Here is an 18145-nt window from a genome sequence, read left to right on the forward strand (position 1 = left end):
TGGGCTGACATACCGCTCCTCTGCCCTGCTCACGGGATGCTGCTGGAGGACTTCTGATCCTGGATAAGCACAAATTTACAACGTCATTGGGCTACTCTGCGTGCAGACACACACTCACTCACACACACATAGAGCTCAGCAACAGAATGTCAGACTCTGCTATACACACCCAAGGACAGTGATGAAATGAAGGAGGCTGAGAGAGGAAGGGAGAGACAGAAAGGGGAGGGAGGTAGAGGCACATGTGCATCATGAATCAATGTTATTACCACTCCAACAACCAATCAGCTTGTATGCCCCATCACAGAGGAAATCTATCTGTGTGTCTGCTTCCATTTCACTTACAAATACATTTAAATTAAAAAAAAGAGTAGGCTATGTATGGTGAATCTGACTATATCTGATCTGAAGTGGATTATCATCTTTAAAAATGCAATAACACTACTTTAAATACATATAAATGATCATTTTAATATGTGTACTATTAATAATAGCATTTGAATTTATAGGTTAAATCATTTTTAACAGTTATTATTAGATATATGGCAACAGAGTAGACATGCAATTGTTGTACTTAATACCTTACTCTATTCTTAACACTATTGTTTTTAAATAATAATTTTAAGAAGAAATTAAGAATAAACGTTATAGACATTTAAATGGGATTTAGTATTTTATCCTCAAACTCTCATTCTTCGGATCCTTTTCTCAATGTATTTTATGCCATTCGCAGAAATATAATGATAACAACGCAAACATTTCTTCTGTTTGTTGACAACAATAATGTCAATAGGTGTGTTCGACTTGAAGCAGAGCTGCGCAGACTGATCAGTGTATGACATCAAAGTACCGCGAGAGCGATAAGAGAGCAGATGGATCCTTATGCTTTCCAATCGCTCTCGCGGTACTTTGATGTCATACACTGATCAGTCTGCGCAGCGCCGCTTCAAGTCGAACACAGCTAATAGGCTTGTTTGAGATGCGCCTTGCCTCGCCTGTAATCAGAATCAGAATCAGAATGAGCTTTATTGGCCAAGTATGTTTACACATACAAGGAATTTGTTATAGTGACAGAAGCTCCACAGTGCAACAGAAAGACAGTAACAGGACAGGACACAGGTAATGAAACAAAATAACAGGAAATAGCCAATAACCAATGTACAAAGCAGCAAAAAATAAATAAAAATAAAAATACACAATATATAATATATAATATAGGCGACTATGTATGTACAGGTCAAGTATGTGCAAATTAGAAATGAGAAAATAAAAATAAAATAAGTGAGTGTGGTGAATGGATAATGTATTAGTTGTGTGTTCTACGTTTATTTATTGAGTGTTCATGAGATGTATTGACTGAGGGAAGAAACTGTTTCTGTGTCTGGTCGTTCTGGTGCTCAGAGCTCTGTAGCGTCGACCAGATGGTAAAAGTTCAAAGAGGTTGTGTGCTGGATGTGAGGGGTCCAGAGTGATTTTACCAGCCTTTTTGCTCACTCTGGAAAAGTACAGTTCTTGGAGAGTGGGGAGGGTTGTACCAATGATTCGCTCAGCAGTCCGGACTACTCTCCGTAGTCTTCTGAGGTCAGATTTGGTAGCTGAGCTGAACCAGACAGTTATTGAGGTGCAGAGGATGGATTCAATGATGGCAGAGTAGAACTGTTTCAGTAAGTCCTGTGGCAGGTTGAACTTCCTCAGCTGGCGAAGAAAGTACAACCTCTGCTGGGCCTTCCTGACAATGGAGTCAATGTGAATATCCCACTTCAGGTCCTGAGAGATGGTGGTGCCCAGGAATCTGAATGACTCCACTACAGTCACAGTGCTGTTCATGATGGTGAGTGGGGGGGAGAGCAGGGGGGTTTCTCCTGAAGTCCACGATCATCTCCACAGTTTTGAGCGTGTTAAGCTCCAGGTTGTTGAGACTGCACCAGACAGCCAGCTCCTTAACCTCCTGTCTGTAAGCAGACTCGTCACCGTCCTGGATGAGGCCGATCAGTGTGGTGTCGTCTGCGAACTTCAGGAGCTTGACAGAGGGGTCTTTAGATGTGCAGTCGTTGGTGTAGAGGGAGAAGAGCAGTGGGGAGAGTACGCAGCCCTGAGGAGCTCCAGTGCTGATGGTTCGAGTGCTGGATGTGAATTTGCCAAGCTTTACTAACTGCTGTCTGTCTGTCAGGAAGCTGTTGATCCACTGGCAGACGGAGGTGGGGACGGAGAGCTGAGTTAGTTTATTTTGAAGGGTTTCCGGGATAATGGTGTTAAAAGCAGAGCTGAAGTCCACAAACAGGATCCTCACATAAGTCCCTGGTCTGTCCAGATGCTGCAGGATGAAGTGCAGTCCCATGTTGACTGCATCATCCACAGACCTGTTTGCTCTGTAGGCAAACTGCAGGGGGTCCAGTAAGGGTCCAGTGATGTCCTTCAGATGAGCCAGAACCAGTCTTTCGAATGATTTCATGGCTACAGACGTTAGGGCCACAGGTCTGTAGTCATTAAGTCCAGTAATTTTGTGTTTCTTTGGAACCAATTTAGTCGAGAGTAGGCGGCTGCAGTGAGGGGAGGAGTGAAAAAAGTGCAGGCAAGCCGGACACTTCCTGAATCTCGTTGTGTCGTTGGACTGCAAACGTCAGCAATGGAAGAGATCACGTTCGCGTTCTTTATCGCACTTTGTGGATGCCTTTTATAATCAAAGCCATAATGAGAAATGAGGAGCACACAGATGCTGCTCTAAATTTACACTGTTATCCCTAATTATGGGTTAAACTTTTCAGAGTGGGATATGGCACAGCTGATTAACCTAATTATGTGTATCCTACTTAAGGGACAGTTTACCCCCCCCCAAAAAAAATCTTTGGGTGAACTATACCTTTTTTACATGAAACATATTCCATATAAATATATTACACAATTGTTTGTCACCTTAATTTAAATTTGAATTTCATGTTTAATGATTAGGAAAAGTGTGTACAGCAAATTATTATTCAAAATTAATATGAAACAAAAACACATTTCAAATTAAGAAATTAGCATGCATGTGTGGGCTTTGTTTACTGCACTCCTGAAATAAGACATACCCAGATAAAGATCTCAGATAAAAACACACAAACATGAGGCCTAATTGCAAAACCGTCACATTAGATGTAGCCTATGCATGCATGTAGGATGGATTGACTAATTTATTTAATGGAATAATGTTGTACAAAAATGTACAAAATTAACACCAGCATACAATACATAAAGAGAAAATTACAACAAACAGGACTTCAAAGCAAGAAAATAAAAATAAAAGGGTAAATAAATAAAGCATATGTCCTAATTACTAATAAATTACTATAGAAAAAGTAAATAGTATTAGGCTATAGCTAATGGATTTAGGATTAAGGGGAGAAAATATCAGATGACATTCGCAGCCAATGAGCATTAAGCTGTGTCGTCAGCAAGTCGTTTCCCATGATGCTTTTGATCAGCGCAGTTGGTGGAGAGCAACTGCGCTCGACTGCAGAATCCGACACGTGCGCCTTGCGCTCGCGAGAGATTTTTGACATACGTCAGCATGACATCAGAGCAAGGCGGACCGCCCTCGGACACATTTCTAACCGGCATGCATCTCGCGCTGATCACCGGCGATCGGTTCTGCGCAGATTTTGCTCATCTCAAACAAGCCTAATGTTTTGACCGGTTGACCGAGAGAGGTTGACCGGTTGACCGGTTGACCGAGAGAGACCGGAACACAAATCTTATTGGCTTAACGAGTGTTATCGCCTATGTTATTGGACCTATGAAAGTAGGCGGGTCGCTGCTCAAAATATGTAACGCCATTGGTTAAGAAACACTAAAAACCCAACCCACTCCTGACAGTGATTGGCCAGCGTCCTTGGCGAGAGGACATATGCGTGATTTGAAATGTGAAAATCGGTTACTGTTGATCTGGTTTGTAGTCGCGCGCGTGTCAGTGAATTAGTTCCTGCGTTCATACGTTTAATTCAGATAGTTTGAATCATTTTCTGTAAATTAGGAGGGCTAACTTAGTGATTTGTTACAGTTGAAGGCAGATCAGTTTGCATTATAGTTTAATTTGCTTCGTGAGAGAGGTAACGTTAACTTAAACAGTAAAAATGTCTGGAACAGAAGGACCTCTGAAGGTAAATTCATTTATACAAGATCATTGTCAAAAAACCGGGACCCTTAATGATGTATAATCCGTGTTCTTGTATTATGTATGAAAAAAATATTAGTTGAAAGAATACATATTTCTGTGGGATACAGTGTCATGTTGTCTATTTGTTCAAGTATTTACTTAAATAGTTGAAAAATGTTTTGTACTGCGTTCTGTGGCATAATGCTTTTTTTTACTGTAACGTTAGATCACATTTTGCATTACATTGCATTACACAGCCATCATTTCCGCTACAGTTCCATAGCGTGGTGTTCGTCACGTGTTCCCGAAAGCAGAAAAAGAAAGTGACGCTTTATTTTTTCACTTAGATTTGCAAACTCTGGCTTTTAGTCTGCCATGTCTGTTAGCATTGAGGTTAGCACGTGTATTTCTGAAAGTTGAGCGGTAACATTTTAGATGCCTGTTATCTGTTTTAGTAAATTGTCCACAATATTGATGGCGCCATGCAAATTTTGTCCAAAATGCTTTATAGATTGAGACTGGCCTTCACCCTAATAACACATCTTAAGCTTTGTATCTTCAAAATCTCTGCTGATTTTATGAAGGGGGGTCAAATTGACCATAATTTGACTACATCCTATTGATCAAAAATCACACTATAAAGAAGAAAAAAAATCTTTAATGTTAAACTTTATCAAACGTGTGTAAAATTTAAATAAAAATATGTGTATATTATAGACTGGTTTTAGTCATAAAACATACTTTCCTTTGTCCCACATCATCCATGTCTCGACTTCTCAAAAAGTGCTTTAGTTTCTTTTAGCAATCTTACCTTGCATCGTATTTGCTGTAACATTGTTTTTTTGTCTCTTTTTAGAGTTTGTTTGAGAATAAGGCTCTCAGTAAGGCCAAGAAAGATGAGAAGCGTCTGTCTGTGGAAAGGATCTATCAGAAGAAGACCCAGCTGGAGCATATTCTGCTCCGGCCTGACACCTACATAGGCTCTGTGGAGCCTGTTACCCAGGTAGAGATCTTCCACATCTGCTAATTATCAGGGCCACTGGCACCCACTCTTTATGAATAATGCATACTGCCCATGACATGTTTTATTAATACAGCAGTAGAATCAATGGTTATTCTAAAGTGGTCACTCGTTTTAAGGCAAGAACTCTTGCTGAACTATACTAAAAAATAACAATTAAAAGTTTGTCTTTCATTCTGTCAAGAACCTGGCCTCGTATTTCTTCAAAATAATTCAAATGTTTTCAGATGGCGGTGCCATCACAACTGTAGTATGACCCATCGTCCCTTCGCTTTCTCTTTCCTGTTTAGCAAATGTGGGTGTTTGATGAGAATGAGGGAATGAACTGCAGAGACATCACATATGTGCCAGGACTCTACAAGATCTTTGACGAGATTCTGGGTGAGGGTTTTTGTGTGTGTGTGTGTGTGGGGAATGTCAAGCAGTCTGCTGTTACCAGTTTTTACTAAGACTTTTACTAATGGTCTAAACATGAACAATGATTAATTAGAAGTCATTGCTTTGACCAACAGCTCTTAATTAAACAGTTTACCTTTTATTGTATTATGAAAACTATATTGAATAATTACCTTCACTTAAAGAAAAGTCAGCTTTAGCATTTTTATTGATAAAATAGGCCTGCTCTTTTTTTTTTTTTCTTCACTTGATTTGAACTACTCAAGTGCATGTTTTCTTTTCATTAAATATAAAAACAAGTGCAAACATAATGAACGCACAACAGTATTTTTAGTATGCATTTTTGCATCTTTATTGCTTATGCTCCATTGCTCTTTCATGAGTATAATACTCATTCTTTGTTTCATAGTGAATGCTGCTGATAACAAACAGAGGGACAAAGCTATGAACTGCATCAAGGTCAACATTGACTCGTAAGTACTTCTCATGCTCTGATTGTTCACTGTTGTAGATTGGGAAGGCATCTATAGTGGGGCAAATACAGTTGTGGTCAGAATTATTGGAACCCTTGGTAAATATGATCAAAGAAGACTGAGAAAATTAACCTGCTTTGTTAATCCTTTTGATCTTTTATTTAAAAAAATCACAAAAAGCTAACCTTTCATTGGATAATAAGAATTTAAAATGGGGGGAAATATCATTATGAAATAAATGTTTTTCTCAAACACACGTTGGACACAATTATTGGCACCTTTTTATTCAATACTTTTTGAAACCTCCATTTGTCAGTTTAACAGCTCTAAATCTTCTCCTATAATGCCTGATGAGGTTAGAGAACACCTGACAAGAGATCAGAGACCATTCCTTCATCCAGAATCACTCCAGATCCTTTAGATTCACAGCTCCATGACGGTGCTTCTTCTCTTCAGTTCACCTCACTCATTTTCTACAGGGTTCAGGTCAGAGGACTGGAATGGCCAGCAGAAGCTTGGTTTTGTGCTGAGTGACCCATTTTTGTGTTGTTTTTGAGGTTTGTGTTTGGATTATTGTACGGTTGGAAGATCCAAACATGGCCCATTATAAGATTTCTAATAGAATCAGTCACTTATTGATTTTTTATCTGTTGGTATTTGATAGAATCCATGATGCCATGTGTCTGAACAAGATATCCAGGACCTCCAGCAGAAATATAGGCCCACAACATCACAAATACAGCAGTGTATATCATTGTACACATGGGGTACTTTTTATCCCTGTGTTCACTAAACCCATCTTGAGTGTTTGCTGCTAAAAAGCTCATTTTTTAGTTTCATCTGACCATCGAAGCCAGTCCCATTTGAAGTGCCAGTCCTGTCTGATAACTGAATATGCTGGAGTTTGTTTTTGGATGAGCTAGGAGAATTTTTCTTGAAATCCTCCCAAACAACATGTGGTGATGTAGGGGCTGTTTGACAATTTTTATTTTTTTAAGGTTTTCTGACCCTGAGACTCAACTATTTTCTGCAATTCTCCAGCTGTGATCCTTGAAGAGTCTTTAGCCACTCAAACTCTCCTTCTCACCGTGCATTAGGACGATATAGACACACGTCCTCTTCCAGGCAGTTTCATTACATTTTCTGTTGATTGGAAATTCTTAATTATTGCCCTGATGGTGGAAATGGGGATTTTCACTGCTCTAGCTCTTTTCTTAAAGCCACTTCACTAATTTGTGAAGCTCAATTATCTTTTGCTGCACATCAGAAATATATTCTCTGTTTTTTCTCATTGTGATGGATGATTAAGGGAATTTGGGCTTTGTTTTCCCTCCTATTTATATTTCTGTGAAACAGGAAGCCATGGCTGGATAATTTCATGTTCATAATCACCCTAGAGTGCTCAAAATTGTGAATATGAATGGGAGTATACTTCAGAGATATTTTACTCTTAAGAATTTCTAGGGGTGCCAATAATTGTGTCCAACGTGTGTTTGAGAAAAACATTTATTTCATAATGATATTTTCCCCCATTTTAAATTCTTATTATCCAATGAAAGGTTAGCTTTTTGTGAATTTTTTTTAAATAAAAGATCAAAAGGATTAACAAAGCAGGTTAATTTTCACAGTCTTCTTTGATCATATTTACCAAGGGTTCCAATAATTCTGACCACAACTGTAAGTATTTGATGCACTGCCGATTTTTCAAGTTTTCCCACTTACAAAGAATGGAGAGATCTGTAATTATCATCGTAGGTACACCTCAACTGTGAGTGACAGAATATAAAAACAAAATCCAGAAAATCACATTGTATGATTTTTGAATAATTAATTTCCATTTTATTGCATGAAATAATTGATACAATAGAAAAATTGAACTTAATATTTGGTACAGAAACCTTTGTTTACAATTACCGAGACGTTTCCTGTAGTTCTTGACCAGGTTTGCACACACTTCAGCAGGGATTTTGGCCCACTCCTCCATACAGGTCTTCTCCAGATCTTTCAGGTTTTGGAGCTGTCGCTGGGCAACACAGAGTTTCAGCTCCCTCCATAGATTTTCTATTGAGTTCAGGTCTGGAGACTGGCTAGGCCATTCCAGGACCTTGAAATGCTTCTTACGGAGCCACTCTTTAGTTGCCCTTGCTGTGTGTCTGGGGTCATTGTCATGCTGGAAGACCCAGCCACAACCCATCTTCAATGCTCTCACTGAGGGAAGGAGGTTGTTGCCCAAAATCTCACGATACATGGCCCCATCCATCCATCCTCCCCTCAATACGGTGCAGTCATCCTGTCCCCTTTGCAGAAAAGCACCCCCAAAGCATGATGTTTCCACCCCCATGCTTCACGGTTGGGATGGTGTTCTTGGGATTGTACTCATCCTTCTTCCTCTAAACACGGCGGTATTTTGGTCTCATCTGAACGCATGACCTTCTCCCATGCCTCCTCTGGATCATCCAGATGGTCTTTGGCAAACTTCAGACGGGCCTGAACATGTGCTGGCTTGAGCAGGGGGACCTTGCGCGCGCGCTGCATGATTTTAATCCTTGGCGGTGTAGTGTTACTAATGGTAACCGTTGAGGCAGTGGTCCCAGCTCTCTTCAGGTCATTGACCAGGTCCTCCCGTGTAGTTCTAGGCTGATCCCTCACCTTTCTCAGGATCATTGATACTCCACGAGGCGAGACCTTGCATGGAGCCCCAGTCCGAGGTAGATTGACAGTCATCTTGAATTTCTTCCATTTTCTAATAATTGCGCCAATAGTTGTTGCCTTCTCACCAAGCTGTTTGTCTATTGTCCTGTAGTCCATCCCAGCCTTGTGCAGGTCTACAATTTTGTCCTTAGTGTCCTTAGACAGCTCTTTAGTCTTGACCATAGTGGAGAGGTGGGAGTCTGATTGATTGAGTGTGTGAACAGGTGTCTTTTATACAGGTAACGAGTTCAAACAGGTGCAATTAAAAACAGGTAATGAGTGGAGGATAGGAGTGCTTCTTAAAGACAAACAGACGGGCCCCGACTTTTTTACGCCTCTAGGGCCGGGCTTTGGGCCAATTTCCACATCATAGTTCAGACGCGGGCCGGGCATCGGGCCTGTTTTGGGTTTCTCCTTATTTTATATTGTAGACATCTATCCATTGGCGATGAAAAAAAATTGCCGCGCTGGTGGAAACGGGCTCGGGTTGGACTCGGACCAGTAATTCTGATAAACTGTCGGACGTGGGCCGGGCTAGGGCCTAAATTTGAGGCCAGTGCAGGGCTCTAGTTACGAGCTTTCGCTGAGATCTTGAGGATCCAATGGCGTTATGAAGTTTTAACTGACAATCTCTTTTTAATCTCCTTGCTGAACATGATCGATTTCAAAAGTGAAACCAATAAAACAGCGCACATAAGCGATTGCATGCTTTAGCGAGCGTCAGCGACTCACCCCCCTCCCCCACCCCAATACACACACACACACACACACACACACACACACACACACGTGATTTGTGCCCCCCCTGGAAATTCAAATGCCCCCCTGATGGAGGTGCCCTGGCGCCGGCTCTGGGTGTACCTACAATGAAAATTTACAGATCTCTCCATTCTTTGTAAGTGGGAAAACTTGAAAAATCGTCAATGTATCAAATACTTATTTGCCCCACTGTAAGTGATGCATGTTTTTGTGTGCAGGGAGAATAACACCATCAGCGTGTGGAACAACGGAAAGGGTATTCCTGTGGTTGAGCACAAGGTGGAAAAGGTGTATGTTCCTGCTCTGATCTTTGGCCAACTCCTGACCTCCAGTAACTATGATGATGATGAGAAGAAGGTCACAGGTGAGGTCGAGCTGGAAGTGCATGGATTTATATGAATGGACTTAACTTGATTGGAGTGTTTAATCGTGTGTGTGTGTGTGTGTGTGTGTTGTCAACAGGTGGCCGTAATGGATACGGTGCGAAGCTGTGTAACATCTTCAGCACCAAGTTCACGGTGGAGACTGCGTGCCGAGAGTCAAAACACTGTTTCAAACAGGTAAGCTTGATACCTGATGCATGTTGAACAAAAGTTTTATACAAATGTTTTTAAATATAAAACTAATACAGAGTAGTCAGCATTTGAAGTGGATCGTCAAAGCCTTTCATCAAAGTTGTCCTAAAACCAAAATGCATTCTTGTCTTAGGATAACTTTGAACTTTTTTGATCCACTTCAAATGTTGATTACTATAGTATTGTTTAGAATATTTGTTATAATATTAATAACATTGATACATGGAGTGGTATTATACATCGGGGCTCGCAAAATCACTAGCCTGACGTCCCGGGGCTGTTGTGTTTTCCAGTCGGGCTACCAAAATGTATCGCTGCCCTGCCCGATGGGCTACCTTAAATACAGGGCTCCCATGCAGTGTTCCCTCTAAGCTGAACGCGCCCGCGCAGAAGAAATAATGTGCCTCGCACACACAAAAATGAGTTGGGAAGCCATTTGATTGAATGCCACAGTAAAAGGGAAAGAATAGCAATGCTCGGGCAAACCGCTGTAGAGCTTATGTCACGACAGAGTTAGAGCCGGTGAATGCAGTTTACAGGTAGAAGAGAACGATATGCACATAGAAAGAGAACGATATGCACCAAATGAATCGCTGTAGAAACTGAATACTGAAGCACGAGAGCAAACGCAATGACATGCGACATGAAATAAAACGTCCTCATGTATTAAAGAGTGGCTTGATTAAGTGCTGGAAATAGTGGAGGATGGGCAAAGAACGATAACAAAACTCTGAAACATGTACAGTCACAAGAGTATTGTACAAACTGTACTTCATAACGATGTTTAGACAGCTATAGAATAATTCTTATGTTCACTTTTTTATATTTAAATTACAGATCTCAGCTTAAGTTTTGCTTCAGTTTGTATTCTGTTCTATCAGTTTAAATAGTTTGTTTTGAGAATATATTATGTTAGGGCTATATTATAAACCTGATAAATAATTGACCTTGTTTTTGAGTCTTTGACTTTGAGTCTCTTGCTCATCAAGGCTGTATTAATTTCAAAAATACAGAAAAAAGTTATATAGTGAAATATTATTGCAATTTCTAATATTGGTTTCCTATTTTAATACCTATACTTTAAAATAGAATTTATTCCGGTGATGCCAAAGCTGAATTTTCAGCATCATTACTCCAGTCTTCAGTGTCCCGTGATTCTTCAGAAATCATTCTAATATGCTGATTTATTATCAGTGTTGAAACTATTGTGCTGCTTAATATTTTTTTGGAACCTGTTACTTTTGTCATTGATTCTGATTAATCAAAAGTTCTAAAGGATCATGTGACTCTGAAAATACTGCTTTGCTTCACATGAATTAATTACATTTGAAAGTATATTAAAATAGAAAACATTTATTTTAAACTGCAATAATATTTCACAATATTATTTTGTGAAATAATATTCAGTATTTTTTTTTATCAAATAGATACAGCCTTGATGAGCATAAGAAACTTATTTAAAAATTGATCCAAACATTTGAACTGCAGTGTATTGTACAGTAAAAATGTTTTCTCAGGTAACCTAAAATGTACATTTATTTACATCAAGGGTCAAATCAAATATAAATAGCACATTAAAGTTAAAAGTTACACACTTTTTTTGTGCGTGCTGTACAGGTCTGGTATAAAGAATGCTTTTGCTCAGGTGCCCGAAATGTCTGCAAAATAGAGAAGTTTTGCTCAGCAAGAAAAAAAAATTAGAGACAACATTGCTCCCACGGGTCCTTAAATTTGATACGACTAAATTGAAGAGTTTTTAAGGCCTTAGACAGTTTTAAATGCGTTAAATGGTATAAGAAATAATTTTTCAAATTGCCTTAAATAGATTAAGAATTCTGCAAATACCTTGTGAATAGTAAAATAAAACTCTTTCCTTGATATTTGTGTATTGAAAATGTTTTTGATTAACATTTTTGGTCTTTATTTTATTTGGGCTAGTTAAATTTTCGGGCTAACAAAATCTGAAGAGTACCTGCCTGAAGGGCTACCAGGGATTTTGAAGTTTTGCGAGCCCTGTACATGATACAAATTTCTATTGTGATCCATGATCTATAATAAAGAACTAGATTGCATATGTCATGAGATGCCGCCATTCTGGGATTTTTGCACATTTTGTTGATTTAAAGAGGTCATATGACGTTACTAAAAAGAACAGGATTTTGTGTATTTTGTGTAATGCAATGTTTATGCTCCTCTATGCCCTGCCTTTCTGAAACGTGTCGATTTTTACAAAGCTCATCGTTCTGAGATGCGAGGCGTGCTCTGATTAGCCAGCTATCCAGTGCATTGTAATTTGCCGAACACCTCAAGCGTGTGACAGAAATGTTACGCCCCTCACCGTATTATGATGGCGTTTCCCGGCGCGACAAGACTAAAACAATAAAACCCATTATAAACGAGGCATTTGTTGCATCAAGTAGGGACATAATTACTGATTATAATGACTAAAGCCTGGCTCACACTGTGCGATTTTGGCCACGATTTGGTTGTCTGAGACAAATTTTGAAAATCCTAGGCTAAAATCGGTAATAAAATTATAATGCTTATGTCATTAATGTTTATGGCAGATTTGTGCTATATTTTCATCTACTTTATCAAGTGATTCCTAAAATCGCCTGCGTGGTTTCGAAGCCATATGAAGTACAAAAACAATTTTAATTGACGTATGCCTACTAGGGCTGGGCGATAAATCGATTTTATCGATTAACTTGAATGTGTAGTTTACGTCGATTTGTTTGAATGAAAATCGGTTTTCTCTTTAACATTCGCCGATGCTCCCCTTTGGACTCCCGTAGTTCCAAATGGGTTCAGCCCTCCCCCGCGCGTTTGCCATATAGGGTTTGGCCGATAGACGATGCCATCGCCGATGGCTGATAAACATCATGATCTCAAAGGCCTAACGTTACTTAGTTTTTGCAAGCAGCCTTTCAAAGTATACTCCATTTGAAGTTGTACGCGAATGCGGGCGGTCGGCGCACGCGCTCTAGAAAGCTTCAACCATGTTTAGTCTACTCTATTTTTCCCCGTTAAGTCATGACTGATAACAAATTTTTTTTACTCTTTTAAACCAAAGCTGTCTCATACCCTCTCGCTCACAAGCGCTTGTCAATGTGAGCGTCTGTTGTTGCAGTCTCCGCTATTTTGTTGTCCGTATCTTTAGTTTTGTTTTCAACTGTGAAACAACGGCCCGTGACAGTTTTGCCACGATGTGGAAAAACGAATTACTGTTAAATAACTTCAGTGTGCATGTGCGTCCTGAGCGTACAAAGTAATCCCAGAAGGGAAAATCAAAACAAAATGAAGTTAAAACTTGTTTTGAACAATTTCTTTGCAGATTGATTTTAAGTAGGGGGAAAAAATCTATTTAAATCGTAAATCAGATTTTTTTTTTTTTTTTTTTTTTTTAAATCGGGGATTTTTTTTTCTTAGGCCATATCGCCCAGCTCTAATGCCTACTGTTGAACAAAAATGACGAAAAATCACTGCAGCATTGTTATAGGATCAGTATTTTTGAAAAAGAAACTTCTAAAAGCAATACGACAGTCTCAAATTACTCAGTCAATATCGGCCATTGCGTTTGAGCATGAAACTAAACACTGGTAATATGCAGCGCATTCAGCATGTAAATAAATGTTAATATCCCAACGCATCCTATATTAGATTAATCCTATGTATGTAGCTACCCCAGACATCACTACGCGACTTCAAAGCCAAGCTTCTCTCTTTTCACGTCGATACTTTGAACCGCATGCTGTTGCAAGTTAAACAATCAGAGCTCAGGGTGCCGCCCGAAGTGCTGCTCTAACCAATCAGAATCTTATTTGTTTTCCCACGATCATCGTTTTCATGATCGATCATCGCTGTCATGGCCGAGTACTCGATCGCTGTTGCACATCCCTAATGTAAACCTTGTGTGTTTTGACAGTATTAGTGCAAAAGATAACTTGGTTCAGTAATCAGGTGCAGTTTGACAAGGGGTTTTAGTGTGCACGCATCGGGTGTAGGCGCCGCTCAGAAAAAGCGCATGAAAGAACAGCACGTGAAAGAAATGTTTAACTGGCAAGGGCCTTAAGCAGATGCAAATAATGTACTTTTGTGACTGCGAATAAGTGCAGTGTCCCTGAGTAACTCTACCCCTGAGTTGACACTGAAGTGAATGTATGTGTCTTGAGAACTGCATCTGATAGAATGTACACTGTAACACGATACTACAATATTTCTTCAGAAGTAGATCATGGAGACTTTTTTTTTTTTATTGCACACCAGGTCGTTTTAGTCTAGGCCCTCTGGTGGTTGGAAAAAGCAGTATTGTCACTTGAACACTCCTGTAGTTTAGAATTGTGAGCAATCCAGTCAGATTTTGATGCTTCAGCTATTGTGCAATCAATGTGATTTAATAGTGGCAACATTGATCAGAACTGATGTGCTTTATCTTGGACCAATATGTTAAAACTTCTTTAATCTTTTCCCCAAAGACATGGTTTGATAACATGGGCCGAGCAAGCGAGTGTAAAATCAAACCCTTTGATGGTGATGACTACACCTGCATCATGTTCCAGCCGGACCTGGCAAAGTTTAAGATGCAGGCTTTAGATAAAGACACTGTTGCACTGCTGACACGACGAGCTTATGACATCGCTGGGTCCACTAAGGGTGTCCGTGTCTTTCTCAACGGCAAGAAGCTGCCAGTGAGTATACGATTAGTTTTTGCTCTTGACCTCATGAAACTTTTCTCTTTGTTTACACAACTGTATCTTCCACCTAAATTTAATTTCCTTTTATCTTTTCAGGTTAATAGTTTCCGTAGCTATGTGGACCTGTATCTAAAGGATAAGGTGGATGAGACTGGTTCTCCCCTGACAATAGTCCATGATGTTGTGAATGAGCGCTGGGAGGTGTGTCTTACCCTTAGTGATAAAGGTTTCCAGCAAGTCAGCTTTGTTAACGGCATCGCCACGACTAAGGTAAACATCTTCATGTTTGCAATATGTTCAGCATAATGTTTCTGCATTAATCAAACCTTTCCAAAAGGCCTGCTTACAACCGGTATTAAAGTGAATTTGGTGATCTTCCAAAGGGACTTGACTTCTTTATATGAAAAACGGATTTGATTTAGACTTATTCACATATAAATGTTGCCCAATGTGTATACTTGGAGCATATCATAGCTTGATGTGAGAGAACACTGTTTGTTCTCATGCATCAAGCAAGTTTAAGCAGTGAAAAAATGTCAGTTTCTACCAAGCAAAAACTCTTTGAGCGTCACCAAGGCATAATTTTCCGTAACATCAGCCGCAGTGTGCATGTTGCCAAAATCGGAGCCAGCCATAACTGTAAGAGCTAATGATAATGGGGCAGGAAAAGATATCTTTGATTTTTCCACCTCCAGCAAAGACACTGACGGCCACCCTAAATTTATCTGACATAACTGAATATTTGGATAACAAGAAAATTAACATACGTTGGTGTTGATGCTGTAGTATCGTTTTTGTAGGGGCCTTAACTGGGTGGTTATCTGAAACTCCATTAAATGTTGTTGACCTGTAAACATGGATGGACACATCCTTCTTGGCCACTTTAAGATGACAGTAGAAAATGCTTTAAATATGATGTTGTGTTTCAGGGTGGTAGACACACCGACTATGTTTCAGACCAGATTGTGTCCAAACTGATTGAAGTGGTGAAAAAGAAGAACAAGGCTGGAGTGACTGTCAAACCTTTCCAGGTACATCCTGATGATTATCAAAACTTTTACATCTCAAAGATTATGACACTAATTTTATGATCAGATGTAAAGTGGTGGTTGGACTATGTGTGTGCAGGTGAAGAACCACATGTGGTTGTTTGTGAACTGTCTGATTGAGAACCCCAGCTTTGACTCTCAGACCAAAGAGAATTTAACATTACAGCAGAAGAATTTCGGTTCCACCTGCCCTCTGAGTGACAAGTTTGTTAAACAGGTGAGACATGGGACTCTTAAACCATCTTGAATTGCCTGAACCATGCTGTATAATTTGGACTCAATGCTCCTCTTTCTAATATTTGATGAATTGCTGCTGCCATGATTGTTAAATAATTCCAAATTGGTGATTGTTATGCATTGGTGAAGTTGGTATCAAGGACTGTTAAATATTACTCTTATTGGTTCCATTTACTGAGATGTTGAGATTAATTTGTCACTAGCACGTAGTTTGTGATTTTAAGATGCTTTACAGCTGCATAAACTCCTGAGCTAATTCACCCCTCTGTGTCTTGCTTGTAGGCTAATAACTGTGGAATTGTGGAGAGCATTATGAACTGGGTGAAGTTTAAAGCCCAGGCTCAGCTCAATAAGAAATGCTCCGCTGTCAAACACACTAAGATTAAGGGAGTACCCAAGCTGGATGATGCCAACGATGCAGGTAACAAGGTTTGTTGTGCTGTTAAAATATAAAAACACTTTCAGCCTGGATGTTCATTTTGGGATTGCTGGTTTATTTCAGGTGGGAAGAACTCCAATAGCTGCACTCTGATCCTGACAGAAGGAGACTCGGCCAAAACTCTGGCTGTGTCGGGTCTGGGAGTGGTGGGACGTGACCACTATGGTGTCTTCCCTCTGCGTGGTAAAATGCTCAACGTTCGAGAGGCGTCACACAAACAGGTCAGTAAATTCAAAAGAATTTTATTGACCGCTTCATGGGTAATTGTATCAATTACAGACCCCACAAAAGCAATTTTTTTTTTTTTTTTTTTTTTTGCAGATCATGGAGAATGCGGAGATCAATAACGTCATCAAGATCTTGGGTCTGCAGTACAAGAAGAACTACAGTGACCCTGAGTCACTCAAGAGCCTGCGCTACGGCAAGCTCATGATCATGACAGATCAGGTCAGACTGTACACAGTGTGCCCGTTACAGAATATAGGGTGTAGTTTGTTGTATGTAAAATGATGGGTGATTTCTGCAGGATCAAGACGGATCTCACATTAAAGGTCTTCTCATCAACTTCATCCATCATAACTGGCCATCACTGCTGCGCCACAACTTCCTAGAAGAGTTTATCACACCTATCATCAAGGTAGATTCCAGCTGCCCTTGTCGTCAACAATATGCAAAAATGCTGGTTGTGGAAACATTTCATTGACTGCTGGTGTTGTCGCTCTCTAGGCATCCAATAAGAAGCAGGAGCTTGCTTTCTATAGTATCCCAGAGTTCAGTGAGTGGAAGGAGAAACAAAGTAACATCAAATCCTGGAAGATCAAATACTACAAAGGTATATGTCAAACACCTGTGGTAGTCCACTGGCAAACGTAAGCAGTGTTTTTACTTTGTTTTTATGTGTCTAAGTGATGTAGAAAGTGAAGGGGTCACAGATTGGGTAGCCAGCACACACTGGGTGTTTCCAATAACATTTGAAAGTGGTTCTGAAACGTGCATGTATACATGGTCATTTGCAAATATCTCATGTAATTTTCTATCTGCCTCTCTCCAGGTTTGGGTACCAGCACATCTAAGGAGGCCAAAGAGTATTTTTCGGATATGGCGAGACATCGAATCCCTTTTAAGTACTCTGGGCCGGCTGATGATGAAGCTATCACCCTGGTAACCATGTCTCAGTTTGAATTTGCAGTGGACACAATCGAGCAACTTTTAATAAAAATGTAAGTTTCCTAAAGATGATATTTATGACTTTTTGTCTATCTGCAGGCCTTTAGTAAGAAGATGGTAGATGAGAGGAAGGAATGGCTGACCAGCTTCATGATCAACAGACGTCAGCGCAGAGAACACAACCTGCCTGAGGTGCTATAACCCTAAAAAAAAAAAAATCAATGTGGAGTTTTATTTTTATTTTTTTAATGGAGCTGACTTGTTTGCCACTAGAAAGCATGATCTTGTTTCTGCTTTGTGCAGGAGTACCTGTACGGACAGGAAACCACATCCCTCACCTACCATGACTTTATCAATAAAGAGCTTGTGCAGTTCTCCAACTCTGACAACGAGAGATCAATCCCCTGTTTGGTGGATGGTGAGAAACCTGAATTTCCCCAGCATTACAATTGTCATTGAATTATTGTGTATAGTTTTAAAGGCTAACATTGGCTAGTTAGTAAAATAATGCA

General features: G+C 39.8%; 1 protein-coding gene across 1 annotated transcript in view; it reads left to right on the top strand.

Moving 5' to 3' along the window:
• Nucleotides 1-3599: 3599 nt before the first annotated feature.
• The window catches only part of LOC306858080 (DNA topoisomerase 2-alpha-like), a 29595-nt gene continuing 15049 nt past the window's right edge, over nucleotides 3600-18145 (top strand). The window contains exons 1-18 of the mRNA XM_079398473.1: nucleotides 3600-4136; nucleotides 4989-5135; nucleotides 5444-5534; nucleotides 5959-6022; nucleotides 9691-9836; nucleotides 9935-10032; nucleotides 14523-14735; nucleotides 14838-15011; nucleotides 15671-15772; nucleotides 15870-16007; nucleotides 16310-16448; nucleotides 16530-16687; nucleotides 16788-16913; nucleotides 16993-17103; nucleotides 17193-17298; nucleotides 17518-17627; nucleotides 17733-17825; nucleotides 17937-18051. Coding sequence (XP_079254599.1) covers nucleotides 4110-4136; nucleotides 4989-5135; nucleotides 5444-5534; nucleotides 5959-6022; nucleotides 9691-9836; nucleotides 9935-10032; nucleotides 14523-14735; nucleotides 14838-15011; nucleotides 15671-15772; nucleotides 15870-16007; nucleotides 16310-16448; nucleotides 16530-16687; nucleotides 16788-16913; nucleotides 16993-17103; nucleotides 17193-17298; nucleotides 17518-17627; nucleotides 17733-17825; nucleotides 17937-18051 — 2158 coding nt within the window. The 5' untranslated portion in view covers nucleotides 3600-4109. The remainder of the gene's footprint in view (nucleotides 4137-4988; nucleotides 5136-5443; nucleotides 5535-5958; nucleotides 6023-9690; nucleotides 9837-9934; nucleotides 10033-14522; nucleotides 14736-14837; nucleotides 15012-15670; nucleotides 15773-15869; nucleotides 16008-16309; nucleotides 16449-16529; nucleotides 16688-16787; nucleotides 16914-16992; nucleotides 17104-17192; nucleotides 17299-17517; nucleotides 17628-17732; nucleotides 17826-17936; nucleotides 18052-18145) is intronic.

Source organism: Barbus barbus, assembly GCF_936440315.1.
Source record: "Barbus barbus genome assembly, chromosome: 38".
Lineage (NCBI taxonomy): Eukaryota > Metazoa > Chordata > Actinopteri > Cypriniformes > Cyprinidae > Barbus > Barbus barbus.